The sequence below is a fragment of the Talpa europaea genome (genome assembly GCF_964194135.1).
Source record: "Talpa europaea genome assembly, chromosome: 5".
Taxonomy (NCBI): domain Eukaryota; kingdom Metazoa; phylum Chordata; class Mammalia; order Eulipotyphla; family Talpidae; genus Talpa; species Talpa europaea.
In genome coordinates, this window is record NC_140071.1 from 44,906,355 (window position 1) to 44,929,454 (window position 23,100).

General features: G+C 36.4%; 2 protein-coding genes across 2 annotated transcripts in view; both read right to left on the reverse strand.

Moving 5' to 3' along the window:
- MSH3 (mutS homolog 3) overlaps positions 1–23,100 on the reverse strand; it is a gene marked incomplete at both ends in the record, with an annotated part of 149,954 nt that overhangs the window by 81,771 nt on the left and 45,083 nt on the right. Inside the window, 5 exons of the mRNA XM_084233471.1 lie at positions 3,925–4,057; positions 13,084–13,193; positions 15,912–15,996; positions 18,985–19,099; positions 22,656–22,768. Of these exons, the coding sequence (XP_084089597.1) occupies positions 3,925–4,057; positions 13,084–13,193; positions 15,912–15,996; positions 18,985–19,099; positions 22,656–22,768 (556 nt within the window). The remainder of the gene's footprint in view (positions 1–3,924; positions 4,058–13,083; positions 13,194–15,911; positions 15,997–18,984; positions 19,100–22,655; positions 22,769–23,100) is intronic.
- On the reverse strand, positions 17,798–18,002 carry LOC311170822 (ATP synthase membrane subunit K, mitochondrial; the record flags this gene model as incomplete). The annotated part of the gene is made up of 1 exon (XM_084233267.1): positions 17,798–18,002. The coding sequence occupies exon 1, from the start codon at positions 17,972–17,974 to the stop codon at positions 17,798–17,800; it is 177 nt and encodes a 58-aa protein (XP_084089393.1). The 5' UTR covers positions 17,975–18,002.

A 23,100-nucleotide genomic window follows, 5' to 3' on the forward strand; every position in this document is an offset into this window, starting at 1 on the left:
TATTTGAAAATTGTTAAGACAACAGATCTTAAAAGTTCTCATTACAAGAAAAAAACAACTATGTGTAGTAATGACTGTTAACTCGACTTACATAATGTGATCACTTCACCATATATATACATAGCAAATCATGCTGTACTCCTGAAACTAATGATATGCCAATTATATCTTTTTAAAAGGAGTAAGATTTGTTTATGAGATTGTAAACTTTTTAAATGCACAAACCTTATACAAACATTTACGCAAAGCTGAATGTGAAGCTGAAAGGTATCACAGAAACCACAGTATGAAATGAAGCTGTCAGCCTATGTCATTGATACTTTAACTCTACTTTTAATTAGCAATTAATAGTTTTTTCAGCTTTGTTCCTATTTCTTTTTGAGAAAAGCAAAGATCTCTGACATTTGTCATTTAATCCTTTCAAGCAGTAAAGACATATTGCTTGGAGATTTGTTTATTGGAGGGTACTATACACTGATTAATAAATGAACCTTTACCAATTGCAGAAGTCATTCACATACATTAAACTCTTTGTTTCTCATAAGAACTTCAATATATTGAGAAGATACTTTGTTTATCACCTTTCACTGATGGGTCAATGATACAAAGTAACAAATGACTTACCCACTCTGCAACATCAAAAAAGTCAACCATAAAACTGGCATCACAGCCTCTACTATTGCCAAAAACCAAAACAATGCATCCAAGTAATGTCAGAAAGACTCCATAAGCAACTCCCAAATTTCCTTTTTAAGGATTAGAATTCCCAACTCTGGCTTGTTCTTTGCTTTCAATTTTAGCTGAAACATATGGAAATCTTACATAAATCATCTTGAGCACTGCAAGTATGCTCAGAATAATACTTATCATTCTGGTATAGCTTTATGGGGGAAAAGACCTAAAAAAGTAAGAACTAATGAAAAGTTGGTCACAACTAAAATTCAGGCACATAAAATATATCCTATAATTAAATTATGACATTGGCAGGAATTTATATTTGGGCAAAATATAAAATTTGCTTATGTAGAGATGAGGGAAAAATGCAATGGTAGTCAAAATGTTACATCAAAAACGATAGTGTCCAAAAAATGACTAAAAACACAGTCAAGGACTCAGGTTTAAATATTATATCTCTCTCAGCATTATCATATCAACTGCAAGGTACTGCACACTATTACAGCTACTGTGTGTGTGTGTGTGTGTGCATGAGCATGTGTGTGTGCGCGTGTGGTAAAAACTTCCTGTCAGTAAGAAGGTGATAAACATAGTATCTTCTCAATATAGAAAAGTTTTTGGTTTTGTTATTTATTTAATTATTTATTTATACAAGCACTGGGTATAGTCAGAAGAGCGGGAGGGTGAGAGAATTCACCAGAGCCACAGTGGGGGATAGAATAGGCAGACCAACGAAACACACTGCTGAGGGGAGCAACGGGCACGGCAGGAGAGGTCTGCATGCCATGTGGGACCCTTGCCAGCGGCCAGGGATCAAACCGGTGCTGCAGAGTCTGCAGGCAGCTTCGCAGCCCAGCACTCAACCACTGCGCCACCAGGGGAGGCCCTCAGTATAGAAAAGTTTTTAGAGGAAACAAAGGTTCTAATGCATGTGAATAACTTCTGCAATAGGTAAAAAATTATAACATGTTTATTAATTGAGACATATAAATACATAACTATTATTAATTTTAGGCTTTTTTTAATATTATGAAAAAATTATAATTAGCCAACTGGACTCAGTTTAGATGACACTAATTTTACTGACAACATCCAAAGCATCATATTCAGGAGCCAGCTGAACATATGCCATCTCTCCAAAAGTTCTCATCAGGTGTTGACTTTGACCATGTCAATGTCACAAAGTCTCTTCACAGCCTGTCTGATCCCAGTGCTCACTGGCCTGCTCATTGGCCACAATGAACAGAAGAGTGTTGTTGTCTTCTAGCTTTCATGATTGGCATTGTTAAAAGAAATAGAAGATGACATAGAGAAATGGAAAGATATTCCCTGTTCATGGATTGGAGTTAACATTGTTAAAATGGTCCTCCTACCCAAAGCAATATACAGATTCAATGCAATTTCTATCAAAGGTTCAGTGGCATTTTTCACTGAGAAACACTAATAAAATTTATATGAAACCACTAAAGACACCCAAAAGCAAGGCAATTCTAAAAATAATAAGAGGATGAATAGTGGTATCACAACTCCCAGATTAAAACTATAGTAAGAAAAACAGTATCGTATTAGACTAAAAATATACAAAGAATGGGCCTCCCTGGTGGTGCAGCGGGTGGAGCACAGCGCTGTGAAGCTGTCCACAGCCTCTGCAGTGCGGGTTCGATTTCCGGCCGCCAGGGAGAAACCCACATGGCATGGCAGACCTCCCCTGCCTTGCCCACTGCTCTCCTCAGCAGTGTCTTCTGTCCGCCTGCCTGTTCTGTTCCCCGCTCTGTCTCTAGGGAATTCTCTCATCCTCCCATTCTCTCATCCTCCCATCCTCCCATCCTCCCATCCTCCCATCCTCCAAGTGATATAAGGAAAATTGGACAACCATATATCCAAAAGGAAGAAACTACACTACTATCTCACATCATATACAAAAATCAACTCAAAATGAATTAAAGATTGGTTTCAGGGACTTGAATTCTACAGCAAGTCAAATAAAAGCAAAAATAAACAAATGGAACTATATCAAGCTAAGAACTTTTGCACAGCAAAAGAAATTATCATTAGAACAGAAAGACACCTTACTAAATGGGAGAAAATATCTGTACATCATGTATCCAAAGAGGCTAATATCCCAGATCTACAAAGAACTCATACAACTGACCATAAGAATTAGCCTAAATCAAAAACTGGGCAGAAGAGCTAAATAGAAACTTCTTCAAAGAAGAAATATGGATGGCCAACAGGCATACAAAGAAATGCTTTTCATCACTTTTATAAAGGAAACGCAAATCAAAACTATAATGAGATACCATCTCACACCCATGAGAATGGGCCATTTAAAAAAAAAAGCCCAGAAACAAGAAGCACTGGTGAGAAATATGGAGACAAAAGAACCCTCATGCACTGCTGTGGGAACATAAGCTGATCCATCCACTATGGAAAATGGGTTTCTCAGTCTATCACACCTGCAATCCCACTCTTGGGTATCTACTGCAAAATGCAAAAACACTAATTCAAAAAAATAAATGCACTCCTATGTTCACTGCAACACTACTGATAACAGGCAAGTTATGGAACTAACCTAAATGCCCAAGGAAAAACGAGTGGATTAAGAAGATGAGGTATATATCTCACATGTGAACACTACTTGGTTTCAAAAAAAAGGTGAGATCTTCCTATTTGCATAACATGGATAGAAATAGAAAAGATTATGCTAAGCAAAATGAAACAGAAAGAAACAAACTACCAGATTATTTCACTCACCTGTGCAATACAAAACAAAACAAAACCAAAACAAACCCTAGAAATCTAACTGCAGAACTGAGGCGACCAGAGGTGGAAAGAGTCCAGTGGACTACAATGGAGGATTATCAGTGCTTTGGTGATGGGTTTGAGTTTGGTGAGGCAATATACCATCTGAAGAATAGTGCATCTATACCCATAAATCTTTACAGTGTTGTAAATTTTCTATTTTGATAATGCTCTGCAGTTTAAGGATTAAACCTGAAAATATCTTGTGTATTATAAGAGTGAGAACGCCACATGTTGCTGTTTAATAGCAGTGGAAAAATTTTACTTTTAAAATTAAAAAAGTTGAAATAATTTGTGCAATTAAAATTTTTGAGAATTCGCTTGAGTTACCGGAAAGATTTTTAAAAATAACGTAATTAAGTCCCGAGATGTTTTCCTTCAGTACCCTGTGTCCACATGATAAGAAACATTATCAGTTTTAATACATTTAATTTCTATAAAACTTACTTTTTTGTGATAAATGCTACAAAGTCCTCTTTCTATATCAGGCAATTTACGTAGATGATTTTCTATATGAATAAACACACTGGTTTCTGAGTGGAGAACTTCAGATACAGCATCAAGTCGAGCATTTATTTCCCTGTGAGAACAGTCAGAGCAATTATCAGATATGATAGGATTCAGAGCATAAACATTTTCCACTCTGAAGCCCAGCAATGGGACCATAGCCATTTAGGCAAACAGAAAGTAAACTCCTTCTCCACATCTGTCGTTCCCAGCCCTTTATCATTTGTATAAAAGAGTAGGTCATATGGGCCTCCCCAGTGGCGCAGCGGTTGAGCGCTGGGTTGCGAAGCTGCCCGCATCCTCTGCTGCACCGGTTCAATCCCCAGCTGCTCCCCGGCCACTGGAGGAGGGTCCCGCACGGCGCGCAGACCTCTCCTGCCGCCGGCTGCTCCCCTCAGCAGTGTACTTCGGTCCTTCTGCCTGCTCTGCTCCCCGCTCTGGCTCTGGTGAATTCTCTCACCCTCCCGCGCTTCTGACTGTACCCAGTGCTTGTATAAATCAATCAATCAATCTTTTAAAAAAAAAGAGTAGGTCACATGAAGAAAGCATCAGTTAGGTTAAGCAGAGATTGGCTAATTCGATTTTCCTTTCCTCTCAAGCAACACACATTACCTTTCCCAGCCTCCCCTCTAATTTAGTATGGCAATATACCCAAATTCCAGCCAATGAAATCTGGGTAGGAATGATTAAGCCCCTCTTAGCCCTGTCCATGAAAACCTGCTGTGTTATGTTTCACATATGTTCTTCTCTGATATCTTGTAAGTCACAGGTTGAATCTATCAGTCTGGATCCTTGAGTAAGGCAGAAAACTCTCCACTGCCTTATTTACTATGAATTTGACTTTATATTTAGGAAGAGATAAATTCTTATTTTATTTTAACCACTGAGATTAAGGATTGATTTGCTAAAACTGTAGCTATTCCTTTGGCTACAATAGCTCTACAATGGACAATTACATTTTCTGAGTGACTGACACTCGTAATCAAAAAACAATTCTTCCAGTAAACCAACTGCTACAATACTGAAGATGAGGGGAGTTGAACTAATCAGTTGTTTCACTGAAACAGGCTTAGGTGTGCTGAACCCTGAGAAAAGACTGAGAATAGTACGAGAAAGTCCAGAATATAGGGCATGAGGAAACATGGAAAGTTGGGATGGCAGGATTTCGTCAATGACTTCACCTAAGGAACAGATCACTCGGGAAGAAATGGTAAGACTGGCAACTTAAAATGGAGACCTGTTCCGAGATATGGCCTATCCAGTACCTTATAAAATCAAGTCCTACATTAGCTATAAAGGTCATGTGTGATATTAAAGACTGTGATAAACACAGTTAGCGATTAGTAGGGCACTGGTAATTTTTTTTTTCTTTTAATGAGTCAATGAACAAATGAACAAGGGAGCAAATGAAGAAATGAACTGAAATTTTGGAAGAAAGAGAGAGATCAGCTACTGAATATACATTTGTGTATCAAAGTTCCATTTACATGAATGTGATGGACAAACCTTACATCAGAATCCTAGATGACTGTTAAAATGAGCAGTTCGCAATTGATTATCTTTACAGCCCCTATAACTATCCGGTGAAGTCATGTCTGTTCATCATTCACACACTAACTTGAGGTACCAACATCTTTGCTCCATTTTTCTCTGTTCAGTCTACACTGTGGAACAGGTACTTGGTTTAGCATAACATGCCAAAGTTTTGTAGGCACATAGACTGGTTATTCCATTTTGGTGTGGCCTCCTAAATCTTTCAACTTCTCTTTCTCTTTACTACCATTATACTAATTTAAATAAAAATAATTTTTCAGGAAGACTACTAAAGCTGTCTCCTAACTTTCCTCCCCACATCTACTTTTGCCACTTTTTCCCAATCCATTCTCCTCAAAGTAGCCTGAGTAGTCTCCCTAGAACCCAAATCTGCTCATGTCATACTTCTATGTTCAGCTCACCAGTGACTTGCCATTAACCTTACATTCAAATCTACAATCCTAAGCTGACCTACTAGACAAATGATTTCTACTTACCTCCTCAAGTCTCACCTCACCTGTCACTCTCTTCCTCTCACTCTAAGTTCTAGCAAGACTGAACTCTTCCAACATCTTAGTTACTTCAATATCTGACACCAGGGCTTCCTCATTTGCTGCTAATCCCTCCTTAAGTCTTTTTTTTTCTCTTATTGCCTACCAGCTCAGCTTTGTTAGGCAAGTAACTACTCTCCCCTGCTTTTAAAGGGGCTTTCTAAACTCACAAGATTCAATTTAATCCTTTGTAAGGCCTTTCTATACCACCCTAAGTTTTTTCTCAGAGTAGAAATCATAATTGTATTTACTTCTCACTTTGTTTTCCACTAGACCATACATTCAATGAGAACAGGGAGCATTTTTGTAATCATAATATATGTTCAATAAATCATGTCAACTCAATTTACTTCTAAAGATTACATATAAATGAAGAAGAGGTAAAAAAAATTAAAAGCTAAATTTTCTTTGCATAGGATTGTTGTGATAAAATGAATCAATGTTTTATCCTAACGTTTACCAAAATGTTATACAAATATAAAGTTTTATTTTAATAACTGACTCCTGCATAAATGAAAGATGATACCATTTGGAATAGACTAAGTTGATGCTACAGATGGTATGAGGACAGATAAAATAATGCCATCTGCAAACATATAAGACAGCCTACAAAAATAGCTACTCTCCAAAAATTACTAAGGTTATTTAAGATATGAAAAGATAAAAACAAGAGGATTTTATTAACCTAAATCATATTTATAAAGTCAACTAGAAGATTTCCTTAAATAGACATAAAACTATGAATTTCTTAGAAAGAGAATGAAAAGGTTGTGCTAAACTGGTGTGCACTCCTTGGAAATACACGATGTCTTTTTTTTTTAGCCTAGTGAGGTAAAGGGAAAGGTATGGTCGCAATGAATCATTTTGGTTTTAACCCAGTCTTGATTTTTTTAGGTAGAATTTAGGTTGCAAAGGCAGGTGACATCAGTGCAAATCCAAGTCTACCATTTACCAATTATTTAGCCTTGCCCTAGTTTTTCCATCTATAAAATGGGAATAATAATGGTCCCTCATAGGGTTGTTAAAAGTATTCAATGAAATCATACATATTAAGCACTTAGCATAGTCCCTGGCACATAGTAACTATACAATACATGTTAGTTGTTTCATTATTATGGTGATCTTTATTTGCTTATAAAATTTGTTTGGCAGATATCACAAACAAAACAAAATAACAGCACTGGGGAGGGAGAAATATAACCAAAAATATGAGCTTGGAAATAACTATACATAGATAAGCCTTAAGTTATAAATGTGCAAAAAGATATTTTGTGCAAGTGAACAAGGAAGGAATATACACGAAACTAGTCCTGGGATTACAAATGCTAAATCTGACTGGTAATTGTGACCTGCAGTAGTGTGTTGAGATTGGTTAGTGGGCTGCAATGATAAAGAATGTCATTAACAATTATAGACATATCTATAACATCGGCAGGGAAAGGTAAAAGGTATGTGGCACTGTTTATCACAAATTCCTCTTCACTGGGGCAGCCACAATTTCACTTTTTCCACCTGTATGCAGATCAGAATGCAAATGAATAAAAATAATTTTTAGTTAAGTTTTTTAAATAAAAGTTTGCATACTTAATTAGCATACTTGTTCTTAATTAGCAGCAGTAACAAGATAACTGCAATGAAACAGTATGTCAAGCCACCAGAAGAACAATTATGTTGGTGCAATCATGAGAGTTGGTGATTGTGACCAAGAAAACATGAAGTAGCACTGTCAATTAATGATGATAAAGACATTCCAAGAGGCCCTATAGCATTCTACAGTTGATCTTACAAAAGGATACTTTTTTTAAGATTTTTAAAAATTTTACTTTTTTTTGAAACATCTTGTTTATTTTTAGTTTAGGATTTCCCCGCTCAGGTATGGTCACCATAATTTTCCCACAACCGAAGCACCCACAGTCTTCCACCTCAGTCCACGGTGCTCTCCTCCTCCACTTATTTCCTACACTCCCCTCTCCCACCCCTTAAGGCTTATCTACATATAGTTACTTCCAAGCTCAGATTTTGGGTTATATTTCTACCCTCCCAAATATCTTAAATCTATTGTCAGCTTTCAAAAGTCAGTCTTTCAGTTTGTCTTTGTCTTATCCTTTGTTTGATTTCTCTATTCCACATAAAAGTGCAACCATCTGGCATTTTTCTTTCTTATTCTGGCTCACTTCACTTAAAATAATGCTTTCCAGTTCCATCAATATTGCCGCTAATGGCAAGAGTTTATCTTTTTTGATTGCTGGGTTGTATTTCATTGTGTATATATACCACTTCTTGACTTATTCATCTGTTTTTGGAGCATTTAGGTTGTTTCCATATCTTTGCTATTGTAAATAGTTCTTCTATAAACACAGGAGTGCAGGTTTCCTTTTGAAATAGTGTTTATGTGCTCTTAGGAGTGGAATTGTTGGGTCATACGGCAGATCCATTTTTACTCTTTTGAGGAATCTCCACACTTTTTCCATAGGGATTGGACCAGTCTACATTTCCACCGACAGTGTAATACAGCTCCTTTTTCTCCACACTCTCACCAACACTTGTTTTTTTTAATATGGGTCATTCTCACAGGTGTGAGGTGGTAGCTCATTGTGGTTCAGTTTTGCATTTCCCTGATTAAAAGTAATAATGAACATTTTATAATGTCTGCTGGCCATTTGCATGTCTTCTTTGGAGAAGTGCTTTTTAGCTCTCTGCCCATTTTTTGATTGGCTTGTTTGTTTTTTTATTGAGGTGCATAAGCTCTTTGTACATCTTCTATATCAATCCCTTTTTAAAAGTACGGTATGCAAATATTTTCACTTGTTTAGTAGCATGTCGCTATGCTTTGGTCACTGTCTCTTTCACTGTACAGAAGTTTTTATAGTTTGATACAGTCCCAGTTGTTTATTTTTTCCTTTGTTTTCCTTGCTACTGGAGATTAGTCCTCAAAGATGTTTCTGAAGTTTAAATCATGGAGTGTGGTGTCTCTGTTTTTGTCTGTGTTTTATTGTTTCAAGCCTTACATCCAAATCATTTATCCATTTTGAGTTGATTTTTGTGTATAGTAGAGATAATAGTCTATTGAATAGTTTCATTCTTTTGCATGTGGCTGTCCGTTTTCCCAGTGCCACTTATTAAAAGGTTTTCCTTATTTCAGAGCATATACTTTGCTCCTCTTTATACATTAGTTGTCCATAAATGTGTAGTTTTATTGCTGGACTCTCAATTCTATTCCACTGGTCTACGTGTTTGTTTTTATTCCAGTACCAACATGACACATTTTAAGTTAATGAAAAGAAGACACCTGAGTCATTTCCTTCCATATGACAAAAGAAAAAAATGTTGGAATTGAGGTCCTAGTTGACAAGGTTTCTTCTTTACCTCCTAAGACCCAAGGACTAAATGTGGGTGTCAGAAGAGTCCTTCACATTTGAAGATGCACTGGATGATGACGTAAGTATCTGTTGTGTGTGGCTGCCACTCAGAAACACAGTGCATGACCTATAGCTATTGCCACTGTAAGGAAATGTGGTTGAGTCTGTACCTGCAGTTGCTATTTGTGGAGATGCCACTATAATTCTAACATAACATTATTTGGAAGAAAAAAGTTAAAATACAAACTGCCGGGGAGAGGTTGATTTTAGTTGCTTGCTTGTCCTACATTTTTACTGAAAGATTTTCTCTAAAGACAGATGATATAAAGTGAGTGAATTAAATTCAGATATTAACACACTGGTCACACATTATAGCTAGACCAACTACCAAAACAGCTTTCTAGTGGAAATAGGAGAGGGCCTACAATTACTGGCATCTTTGCTGCTTCACCCTTCACACACACCATTTGTGTATTCATTTAATGAACAATTACTAAGTGTTCACAATGTACCAATCACAGAGGTAGTGGGAGATGGAGAACGAAAGTGTAAGAGTGTGACAGTGGGAACTAGCAAGTCACTGAGGAGTTTTGACTTTATTGAGAATGACTGGAACCAAGAGCGAATGCTTGAAATAAGGCCAGTGGGAGGAAGACTGGTTAGATGGCCATTCAGTAATCCAGAACAGTGACACTAATGTTCTCAACTTGAGGAGAGGATATGGGGATGAAATGATCACACAGTTTTAAGAAATATCAGGATGGTAAAGTTAACTAGAGTAGTGACTGAGATTAAATAATGGAAAGAGACAGGAAAGGAATAAGTTGGGTAATGAAAAACTCTATGGTGCCATTCATAGATATGATGTTCATAACTTTACAGATCATGAAGAAATGTTTTAATTTTCTTATGAAATGACATTGTAACGAACTATTCTGAATATTTACCTTGTGGCAAATTGTAAATCACCCAATAGCTTAGTGATTTGTATTTCTTGTGTTCTAATGAAGTATTTTACCAACAAAAATTTACCCTTTTCAGAATATTAAATAGTACAAATTTTGACAGCTTCTTTCCATTATCAACTTAGAACACAAATGTAAGTCTTTAAAAAGAGCATTTATATGACTTGTGCTTTTGGTAATGGTAAGAATGGGTACTTTCAGACAAACCCTGTCACTGAGGGCAATATAAAAAGCCAAATGAAACAAAAACACATTGATAAAAGCATCAAAGAACAAACTGGGAAGGAGTAACTATACAAAGCAAGAATGTTCAGAAATAATCCAGCAGTCAAGTCACTGAAGAGATATGCCAGAAAAATCTGCTGTAAAATAAGCTTGCCTCAGTGTAAGGGTGAACTTGCAGCTTAAGTTAAAATCATTTGGAAGAACTAAAACATATCAAACAATGAACTTGAATTAAGATGATCTCAGACTCGATAGTGTCACCAAGACCTTGAGAGACTCAAACAAAGATTTTCCCAGGGAAAAGACACCTTCATCTTAGCCCTCTATTATTCTTAAAAGAAAATTTCCAAATAATATAACCAGTATAACCAAGATAATCAAGCACAAAATGAAACCAGACTGAGTCAGAATCAACAGAGACAGCAGAAAATATGGACAGACATACTGGGGGACAGACTGAATTATAAAAAATTACAAAAAAATACTAAAGAAATCAAAAAGAAATCAATAAAATGAAGCATAGAACGGGTGGGAAAATTAGAAATCAAGACAGTTGTGTAAATGTTTGTTGCTTTTACAGGTGACCTGGCTCTTGGTAATATTTTTATCTCTGACTTTGTGACATATAGTTTCACTACTAGTTAACATTAGATTTCCTGGTTTTTTCCTATTGCATGTTGGATTCATTGTTTTTTAAACCTAGGACTCACACCTTCCATGAAATATGAGAAATTCTTGTTCTTTATTATCATTTTGAATATTGTTTCTCTTCCCTTTTTCTCTAATTTTCTTCTTTTGGAAATCAGATAATGTTATGTTGGCACACCTAATTTCCAATCTGTCTCTCACTCTTTCATATCTTTTATCACATTCTGTGCTGCACTCCAGATTAATTTCTTCAGCTCTTATCTTGCATTTCAGTTACAGTATCTATGTTTAGTCCACCCATTATTTGTAAAAGTTATATGCTGTTCTTTTTAAAATAAATCTGATCTCTTTTGATGGCATTTTTTTCTGTGCTCATTCTTTTTTTCTTTTGCATTTCTTTTAATATTTGATGTTTATCTTGATAATCCCATTATCTCAAGATCCTAGGATTCTAATTCTGCTATATATAACTTCTGTTCATTCACACTCATGGTTACCTTGTTCCCATGTATTTTGTAATCATAGCCTGTGAGACTATGGTTGAACTGTTTCTTTGGGGTTCCTAGGAAACTTAGACTGAGAGCATATTCCTTCAGGAAGAAATGCTTTTGCTTCCACTAAGAATGCTGGGCATAATATTTTTAATGCATTTCCTAACTTGGAAATGATCACACAGATCATACAAATTGGAATAGCAAACCTGACTGAGGATGGGCATGTGATTAAGAATTCAGGGGGATATTTCCCCCGATGAGACTTGACCAAGACAGACATATTTTCCCTCTTTACTGAGATTACTGTCCTTTTAGTGGTTTATGTTATTATACAGTTTCCCTAACTAAAATGAACAAAAGGCCTTGGCTCCGCTACCCACAGGTTATTTAAATGCCAGTCCTTTTGATTACCAACATTTGCAGTGGCCTGGTGGCAGCTGCAGTGTCAATATTAACTCACTTTCATTTTCAGCTCCTTTATCAATCTTTTCTTTTTATTTTATTTTTGCCCCAAACAAGCTTAACTATGTTCTGAAAGGATGCTTGCTAAACTTTGTGCAGCATATCTAGTTATTTCATGTAAGAAAGTATCTTTATGACAGTAAAGCCACAGAAAATGAAGTCTTCCCACCATTTTAGGGGGCTATAGTCTGAAAATCCTCACCAAATAAGGCATGAAAAATGATGCTTGCAGAGCCAGCATATCTCTTCTTCTGCATTCTCTCCTGTTTTCTCATTCTCAGCCCATGAAAATCACCACTTACTATTCTGACAGAAGTGAAGGTGTGGTAACAAACACATTTTTAAAATTCATTTACGCTTTGGTTTTCTAAATGTCTCACATTGAATCTCTTTCAGATTTCTACTGTTACTGCTTTAGCACAGGTCCTCCTAAGCTCTCCATAAACTTGCCGAACTGCCTCCCACCAACACTTTGTCATCCCCTCACCCCAGCTCTGATCTGTCACTCTTATGCTCAGAATCATTGTTTTAACCTTCTCTGGCTACCAACTCCTCAGCTTAGCCTTCCTAGCCCTCTTCCAAAAACAGTACCATCATCTCTACAGTCCCCCTCCAGTATGTTACTGATGACCCAAACCAACTGGATAACTCCGCTTTCAATCTACAAGCAGGCTCATCCTTGAGAATAAGAAAAAAATTCCCACAATATTAGACAGTCTATTGCCAGATGCAAAATAAAATCTTCCCCAATTTAAAAATGAGTTTTTATAAAACTTGATAACCTTAGCTTTAAGGAAGCTAACACACATTTCACAAATTTAATATAATTTCAGACTAAACAAAAGCAAAGAATTCATTTTACCTTAATTTAAGGAGTGGTTGGATCACCCACTTCTTTAACTTCCGTCTCCCAAATGAAGTTTTAGTGTGGTCTAAAACCCAAAATAAACTCCCTTTGGTTTTCATATCAGTCTAAGAAAGACCAGAAAACAAGTTTTATTAATTTGACAATTGACTGTGTACCAAAATTACTAGCTGTTCATGTGTTCTAATTATTCCACATACCCCCATTTCAAATGGCAAATAAATTATAGTTCATAACAGGTGCCCATTTATGCTTGATTATATATATATACATGCACACACACATATATACATGTACATATTTACATAATATAAAGTGTATTGATATTTTGCACAGAAAGGAACAAAAAGACTGTAGTTTTTGGTATAGTGTATGTTCAGTTTTTGGTTAAGAATAAATTACTGAGATGTTTCTTTTAAAATACAGGTTTGTATTAAGCATTTAAAAAATATATTTGTATACTTTCCTGCCTTGGGTAATACAGTGAAGATGACTTTGGCAATTCAGTCATGCCCCTGCCTAAGGGTTCCCATTCTAAAGCCTGAAGTTCTAATGATAACCCTAAACAAGAATTAGAGATAGTGTATCTGCAGTGCACTCTATAACAGTTTACCCTGGAAGTTTCACTTTAACTTTTTTATTAAATTCTAGTAAAGGTTTGTATAATTATGTTTTGTTACTTGAAAGTTGAATCATTAAAAAAATGGCAATTAATTTCAACCAAGACTTCATTGTATTACAAAAAATCTGTTAATAGATTTAGATCTTATATGGGAGATAAAATTGCAGTCTTCACCTGAATTTTTTAGCTTTTTTCTTTTCCTTCAAACCAACAAGTAGGTTTTTACCTAACACCTATGTGCTCAGCTGTATGACTGTCAAAGATTTAGTAAGACATGACCCCTCCCTCAGGATACTTACATCCAAGTAGGGAAGAAGAGACTAATAATTAGGAACAAAATGCCACCTGGTAGAAATCATACATAGAAGGTGTGATATAAGTTCCCCAGGCTCTAGGAGTTCAAAGCAAAGTGCACACAGAAGCTGCATGGTCACAGAAGGCTCCTCTGAGGATGCAATGGACAAGCAGAACACACCAACAAGCTAGGGCAGCTCAGATCTATAGCAAAACCATCTATTCAGAGACAAAAGCCTAAAACTTGATTCATAAGGGTCCAACGAAGGGGAATCATTATCCAATTACCTGGCATCCTTGAAGAGGCAGGCCCACACAAGAGAGGGAAAGGTGGGGAAGACTAAGTCCTATATACGTTTGCGTTCCCTGACACCCATTACTCCTGACACCCATTTACTCCCTAACACCCTCCTCATTATTCCTTTCCATTACTCCATGTAAGGGAAGCCAAAGATGATGGGTAAATAAAAGCAAAAGATGTTAACTCTCAGCTTCTTTTTCTTACAAGGGCCTAAGCTCTGATAATGAAAAGAATTTTAAAGGGTACACTTCTGTTACATATGATTTTTGTCTTAGGGATTTGATTTCAGAACTGACTCCCCCATAGCAGCATTTGAGCTGGGAGTATGTGGCAGAAGTAAGGAAAACTTAGAAGGCCAGCACTGTGCCTGCAGGCCCTGCAAGTTCATCATTATCCAAGAAAAGTCATTTTAACTCTACTCCTTATTTTCTAATACATGGATATGTAGAGGGAAAACAAGAAATACTTGTAAGAAAGATTCTCAGGGCCTCCCCGGTGGCTCAGTGGGTGAGCACTGCGCTGTGAAGCCGTCTGCAGCCTCTGCAGTGCCAGTTCAATTCCCGGCCACGAGGGAGAAACCCACATGGCGTGGCAGACTTCTCCTGCCTCACCCGCTGCTCCCCTCAGCAGTGTCTGCGGTCCGTCTGCCTGTTCTGCTCCCCACTCTCTCTGGTGAATTCTCACCCTCCCGCGCCTCTTACCTGTACCCCATTTCTTGTATAAATAAATCTTTTTTAAAAAAAAAGAAAAAGAAGAAAGATTCTCAACTTATGGATTATAGAACAACAGGATAAAAATGCTACTGAATGAAAGTAAGACTAACTATAGTATAAAAGGATAGCCTGGGAGAAGGAGAAGAGAAACAAGTTGATAATACACAAATTGAGGAGTCAGGAAAATTAAATGTGTTCACTTTCATTCACAGATGTAATAAATATTTCTGAAAAGTTTTAGACTATTTAACTCAGTTTAGCCTTTCTATTACTAAAATGACTTGGAAATGCTTTTCATTTCTATGATCTTATGTTACAGTAACATTAGTTTTACAACATACTATTTCCCATTTTCAAGAGATAATAAATGAAGGCAAAAATTTTAATGTTTTCATCACCTTCCTATTCTTCAATAAAGGGCAAATAAAATGATGAAAGTTTGTGAAGTGAATATTACGCTACAGTAAAACTGAATTATGACATAACTTGCTTTATATACTGAATAATGAAATTAGACTGCAGACGTTTCAACAAAAAAAGTTAAAGGTAGGCAGAAAAATATGTAACCAAGCAGACATATAAGATCTGTTTCATATTAATTTTTGAAGATTATGCCTTTTTAAAGAAATATTTGATAAAAGAAATTTTCAGGATAGGCAAATCACTTCAATCATTAAAAAGTTTAGTTTCTATGGTTCCCAAAATATTCCCCATTTGGAAAGAGTTTATAGATTTTACTCTCAAAAAAGTGAGTGCTCCAGTTATCAATAAATTGGTAACAGGCAGAGCCATCATATAAAATATTATTTTCACCTGCATATCTAAGAATACTTACCTTATTTCAATTTTTCTTTCAAAACCATTTTGTACCAGCTAGCCTTTATGTTTACCTGACCTGATTCTGAAGGATTTCCAGATTCTTTAATGTTGTTCCATTAACTGTCATAAATTCCATTTCCCCTGACAACTGTTTAAAATTTCTGTAAGAGAATGAAATATGAACCATGATATTAAGTGTGTGTATATATGTATTTTTTTAATTTAAGCACCAGAAATATTCAAATAACATTCAAATAACTATCAAAAGCTAGTCTGTAAAAGAAAATCAAACCAAAAGGAGCAAAAGGAATAGTCACTAGGCTATTATATCCTTTGGTGCTGTTAGACAGACAGATGTGGAAGAAGGATAGCTGCTTGCACACCAAAAACAAGAAAAAGGAAGGGAAGTAATGGTAACAATTTTTTTCTTTTTTTAGTTTCTAGAAACAGAAGCAAACATTGGCAAATCAAGTGGTGGTATCTTTAGGAAAAGCTATGCAATTAGCTAGAAAAACACGTTCAAATACTTAAAAATGTCCTCCTTGTTCTTCTGCATGAGATACTTTCGCATGATAGAGACTTCAAAGCTTTTGAACAAATTACTCTATAATTAACAACACATTAATGAAGCTAATGTTTTGGTAGAGTATAAAACTGAAAAAGTAGCAGAAATTATTCCCTTAAAGCTCAAAAAACTCACATTCTCCTTATATCCCTGTAACTATCCCAAACTAGAATAAATGTTCAATAAATTTCAAATAGATATGAGCACTGAATTGCATCATGATTGACAAATGTATGTAAAATATAAATTTTGTGATTATTAGCCTTTCATTAATAAGTATATTAATCAATGCATCCAATTCATTAATTGTAATGCATACAAATAAATTTATACAGTAATTCAATTTTCTTTATAAGCCAGTTCTTAGGATTTATATTAATAGCATTTACAGACGATGGCTTATTTTTTTAAGGCAAGAAAAATAATGACAAGTCACTAAGCTACTTGGAGGGAAAGCACGAGTGTTTGCATTATAAACCTGGTCACACTTAGCATGGCAGTAATAAATTTTAAATAAAATACAGTTTCCTGTGATAGTTATGGAAACAAGCTCTCATCTAGGAATCTAGAGGCAGTGTTCAATGAGGGATACCTTTACTTCTAGATGACTCCTCCAACCAAAGCTCCAGAACCCTAAAAAAGGAATAACTTACTGCATATATTAAGATCACTGCCTAGAAGTTAAACACTGTCACTTGGCAGTGTAGTTTATATGCCAAAGATTTGACCTAGCTTCCACAGAATAACTTGTTAATGATTTTCAAGGGAAAGCAATTCCAACTGTATTATAGCAGATATGGGTAGCCCCTTCTCCTCTTTTAGCAATTAATGTAATTTGCTTTGCATTACAGCAATTTATGTTCTTCTGCTACTCTCTTTAATAGAGCTCAGCTCCTTAGAGGCAATGGCTATTTGTAGCTCATAGATTTTGCAGCATCTACAGATCTAGCATAAAGTAGATGTTCAGTAAATGTCTGCCATCTTCCTAGGATGAAGCCAGTTTGGGCTTGTTTGTTTCTTTGGATCATAAAGCTTAGAAAGGTCGGTGAAACACTCAAGGCAATAATAAAATACAAAACAGTATTTGCAGGAAGAAACAACTGGCTACTGGAAAGGAACTCATAGTTTCATGGTAAAAGATACAAGCTGGAAGGGCTGATAGCTTGGACTCTCAGTTGATATTTAACCAGTTTTCACGTGCTTGGATCTAACTCACCTACTTCCCCTGTTTTTGAGAGATTTAACCTACACAATTAACACTTGAGCACTTTCATCAGATACAAACTTTATTTTTTTTTTCCAGGTTCATAATTTATTGTACAAATTATCACATAATGAGTTGACACTAGCTTCTCCAGGCATGGAAACTGAACAGATGGGATGCGTTTAGAATCCCTTTATGTTGCTTTCACAGCTGGGGTTTTTTTAGACCTTAACTTGAAGTATAAGACCAGCAAAGCAATTCCTCCATATGTGGCCAGCACACAATTCATTCTACCTGTGAGAGTGTAAGAGTTGAAGTATTTTTTAATGCCAGTGAACTGGAACTGGGCATCACTTTCTGCACCTGCCATGATTTCAATCCTTGCAGCAGGAACGAACCCCTCAGACCGTGTTCAGATACAAACTTTAAAGTGTTACTTAGCTGACATGAGAGAAAAAATAATCAAGAGCCCACAATCCAGCAGTCTTTCCTAAGAAATCATCTCAGCTATCTATTTTTACTCCTCATAACAAACAGAAGAACAAGAAAAATAACTGGCATTTAAGATGTGTGGACTGCCTAGAAATATCACTCAGCTGCCTTCACCTTCACAAGAATTTGTAAACCCAACATTCCAGCCCTGGAAGAACGGTGCCTTACGTTTAGGAATCTGAAAGTAACCCCAGTTCCACCAATTGCCTGAGGGTTTCATCACCTAACTCCAACTAAAAGAGAAATTCTGCTCTTTACCATGCCTCAAGTGAACACCTAAAGCAAAGCACTGTTAGAAGAGCAAAAAGACTGAGCTGGAATTTTGTGGCATTTATAAACTATAGAAAGAAAGGTGAGAAAATGTTCTCACTACCTTTTTTTGTTCCACTGGTTTTGAAACCAGTCATTTCCTATAAGGTCAGTTGCCAGCTTTTAAATCTCTGAACTCTATAAAGTTAATCGCTCTTTTAAAAATCTGTCTATATTAATAGCTATCCACTTTTTCTCCAACTTTTTATGGTCTATAAGAAATGAAACTAAGAATAAGAAAGGCAGTGAACTTTTATGCATTCTCTTTAATACTACTTCCTAATTCCACTTCTAAATACTACTTGCTAATTAACTGTACTGTAGTCAAAACTGTAATATATTAGTTATCATGAACACAAACTGAGAGAATTCTTAAGGATTATATCAATACTTTATATCACATATTAAGAATAATTTTAATATTCTTCAGCAACAATGCCACATAGTTCATGCTTGCCTCTGAATAGGCTAGTCTATCAATAGTAGGTACATTTCTGAATACAGTTCTTATCAAAATCAATTTAAGAAATATTTTCATTATAACTGTGCTTCTTTTCTAATATTTAAGAAATCACTTACTTGGGTTTGGAAAGCATCTTTTCCAAGTTAAATTCTTTGAGGTATCTTATTAAGGCAGCCAAAGAGCAAATAACAGGTTTCTCCAAATTAATGATACCAGAAAAACTTTGAGATGCTAAAAATCAGAATATATACTTTCATTAAAATTATTCACCATCACTGAATACAAAATTTAAGTTAAATAAAATGTATTTTATGATTATTGAAATATTAGACAATACCTCCTAAAACTGCCTTTTGAAAGAATGTAGAAGATTATGAATACCTAGGGCATGGACAAAAGCACATTTTCTGATGGTGAAATGACTCTTTTTTGGAGAGCAGTGACACAGCTTTTAAAAATGGAAATGCTCATCAACCTTGACCCAAAAATACTCCAAAATGCAAGGTAAAGATGTACATGCAAGAAAGTGAGTTGAAAAATCTTTTGTAATAAATTAAAAAAAAAAAAAAACTACAGAAAACCTAACTGAGCATCAACAGGGTATTAGCAAAATAAATTTGGTAAGTCCAGATTATTACACAACTACTAGGAGGAATGACTAGCAATTATCTGTACTGATATGGAAAACTTGATAAAATATAGAATGTATAATCATTCTCTTCTCTCACAAGGAATATTACAAGAGCTTTCCATCTGGTCTCCTAGCTTCAGCCTTGTGCACTATAGTGTAATGTTAACAGACAGCCAAAGGAATCCTTTTTAAAATATAATTCAGATCATTACAATACTTTGCTTAAAATCCTCCAACTTGCTGAAAAAAAAGCTGAAGTCCTTCCACTATTGATATCTCCTCTTCATCTCTGAGTTCACTTCCTAATATTCTCCCCCTTAGTTACTTTGTTCCAGTGCACAGCTCCTTGCTATTTCTTAAACATGCCAGGCACTTAAGATACCTTTTTTAAAATATTTATTTATTTATTTATGCATACAAGAACTGGGGTACAGGCCAGAGATAGGGGAGAGGGGTGAGAGGATTCACCAGAGACAGAGTGGGGAACAGAACAGGCAGATTGACTGAAAGACACTGCTGAGGGGAGCAGCGGGCGAGACAGGAGAGTTCTGCTACGCCATGTGGGTAGCTCCCTGGTCAGGGATCGAACTCCTGCTGCAGTAGCTGCAGATTGCTTCACAGGTTGCATCTTAACCCCTTGCGCCACCAGGGAGGCCCCACTTAAGATAATTTATTCTATTGACTCTGCCTATAACACTGTTCTTTCACAAGTCTGTGTGACTTTCCCTCTTAACTACTTCAATTTTTGTTGAAATCTTTGTTCAAGTAAAGGCCTTCCTTTGCCACCCTATTTAAAATTCACCCTATTCCCTGCCTTGTTTTTTTCACAGCACTTACTACCTTCAAATGCACTCATTTCATTGTACCTCTCCGCCTATTAGAGGGTAAGCTCCAGAAAGGAGGAACTGTGTTTTATTCCTTATTGTATGTGCAATGCCTCACACATAATAAATACTCAGTAAAAATTACTTAAAGGAATAAATCAAAGTTACATTAAACAAACAGAATTACATTTGTATGGTTGTTATGTACGTGTGGACTTGTATATAAAGAATTCTTAAGGATATATATCAACTGGTAATGGTTACCTTTCAGAGTTAAGGTGGAAAGAGCAGGGAGCAAGTTTGAGGGGAGGGGACAGACTTCTACTTTTTTGTCCATACTCACCTATGCTTTGTTACATTTTTACAATAAGCATATATTACTATTAAAAAGAAGACTCCAAAATATGATCTACAGGGCCTCCCCGGTGGCACAGCGGTTGAGCGCTGGGTTGCGAAGCTGCCCGCGGCCTCTGCGGTGCCGATTCGATCCCCAGCTGCTCCCCGGCCACCGGAGGAGGGTCCCACATGGTGCGTAGACCTCTCCTGCCGCCCGCTGCTCCCCTCAGCAGTGTCCTTCAGTCCTTCTGCCTGCTCTGCTTCCCACTCTGGCTCTGGTGAATTCTTTCACCCTCCCGTGCTTCTGACTGTACCCAGTGCATGTATAAACAAAACAAACAAACAAATAAATAAATGAATAAAATACATGCCTCAAAAAAAAAAACAAAACAAAACATGATCTACAATCAGTAATACAAAGTATCTTAATTTTAACTAGCTTTTTTAATAAAACCAAGGTATAAAGAGTTAACAAAAAACTTTCCACCTCTAGTGAGAATCTCATCTTTTAAATTTCTTACTCTGTTCCCCAGGAAACCTGGTCAGCTGAAGAGCCAATGTGTTACTGTGGTAGCACTGTAAAATTTTAAAAATGACCTGATATCAGTATATTTCATGAGAACTGGGAAAAATGATAAATACCTGACTCCAGAATTTTGGCATCCCTGGAGTATTCTACCAGTACAGTGAATTCTTGTAGAAATCTCAACAAGAAGCATGGGTTCCTGAAGGTACCTGGGGCTTCTAAGCCAGGGTAGGTCCTGAACTCACCTGATCAGAATCTCCTTTCTTTGCAGCTAAATTGTCACTAGGGGAGGAGAAACATACTCCCAAAGGCTCTGCAGACTGCTACAATGTCTGCTGTGAGGCTTCTTCCTAACAACATGTGCCCTGAAACTGGGTTCTCTGTCCCATGTCCTTCTAAGCAAATCTGATGCCAAGAGTGGCTTATGATAGCCTTGTGATTTAGTATTCAGGTGAGCTACAGATGACAATCCCCTGATGATACAGCAAGACTGGTGTCAGAAATGAATTATTGTCACAGACTTCTTTCAATTTGGTAAAAGAACCATGATATAAAAGATATGGAGAGAGAAATGTTAATAAGACAATAATGCCTGGAAGGTAGAGTAGAGCCAGGGAAGGAACCATTAAATCTGTGGTTTAATGATAAAAGCTCTATATCACGTGATAAAGGATAAAAATGGACCTTAACATAGCTGGACTGTCAAGAATGGAGCATACAGACCAAATCAAATACAGCTACCTGGGGGCCTCCCCTGGTGGCGCAGCAGTTGAGCACTGGGCTGTGAAGCTGCCCGCAGCCTCTGCAGCACCGATTTGATCCCCGGCCAATGGAGAGCATCCCACAAGGCGCGACAGACCTCTCCTGGCACGCCCGCTGCTCCCCTCAGCAGTGTGTTTCGTCAGTCTGCCTGTTCTGTTCCCCGCTCTGGCTCTGGTGAATTCTCTCACCCTCCCACGCTTTGACTGTACCCAGTGCTTGTATAAATAAATAAATAAATCTTTAAAAAAAAAAAAAAAAAGGTACAGATACCTGGCTGAGGAAATGTGAATTAGACAAATAATGGCTCCCTAATATATTAAGACCCTTTCACTAATACTATGGCATTTAAGTTCAGGCAATCAATCATTGAAGTGCTAGTATTCATCAGGACATTTATCCAAACACACTACAAACTGCAAAGAAAATAATGGACCATCTTTAAAAAGAAGCAGAAAGGAAAGCTGGTCAGTCACTTACTCTTTTCAATCCAATGAACGTGTTAAAATATCCTGTTACTAAAAGGCCATAAGTAAAAAGGAAGCAGTGTAGTGGTGTTTTTGATGAACACAAGAATAATGAGCTCTTCCCTCTATTTCTTTAGTTATTAAGTAATAAGCCAGTTTCCATTTAATTCAAAGTCAAACTTAACACCTTTATCCAAATCTCAACTAGTTAAGTACACATGGCTAACATGTATAAAACATTTACCTTTGGTGTCAACTACATCTTTCGCATAAAACTCTGTAACCACTTGGAATGCATGACTGTATTCAAAATGCGTGTTATCCATTCTTTCTACTCGAATTCTGTCATCCCGCACACTGAAAGAAAAAAGTGAGATTTCAAACATAACTATCCATAATCTTAAACTAGTTGTATTTAGGCCTTGTCTTGATCAAAATTAACAATAAATAAACACTTATTCCTTATTTTTCTCCTAAAATGAAGAAAAATATAGACCTGTTTTGCTGTCAAAAGGTGCATTTCACAGAATGAAATTAAGAATTATAATTTTTACTACTGGCATTTAATATCCCCTAGCACATTGTGAGTACTTTACATGTGTATTAGCAAGAATTCAAAGAAATTATGGTCAATTACTTTAACAAATAATAACGGGAGAAAAATGGAAAGGAATCAGTGCCTACTAAAA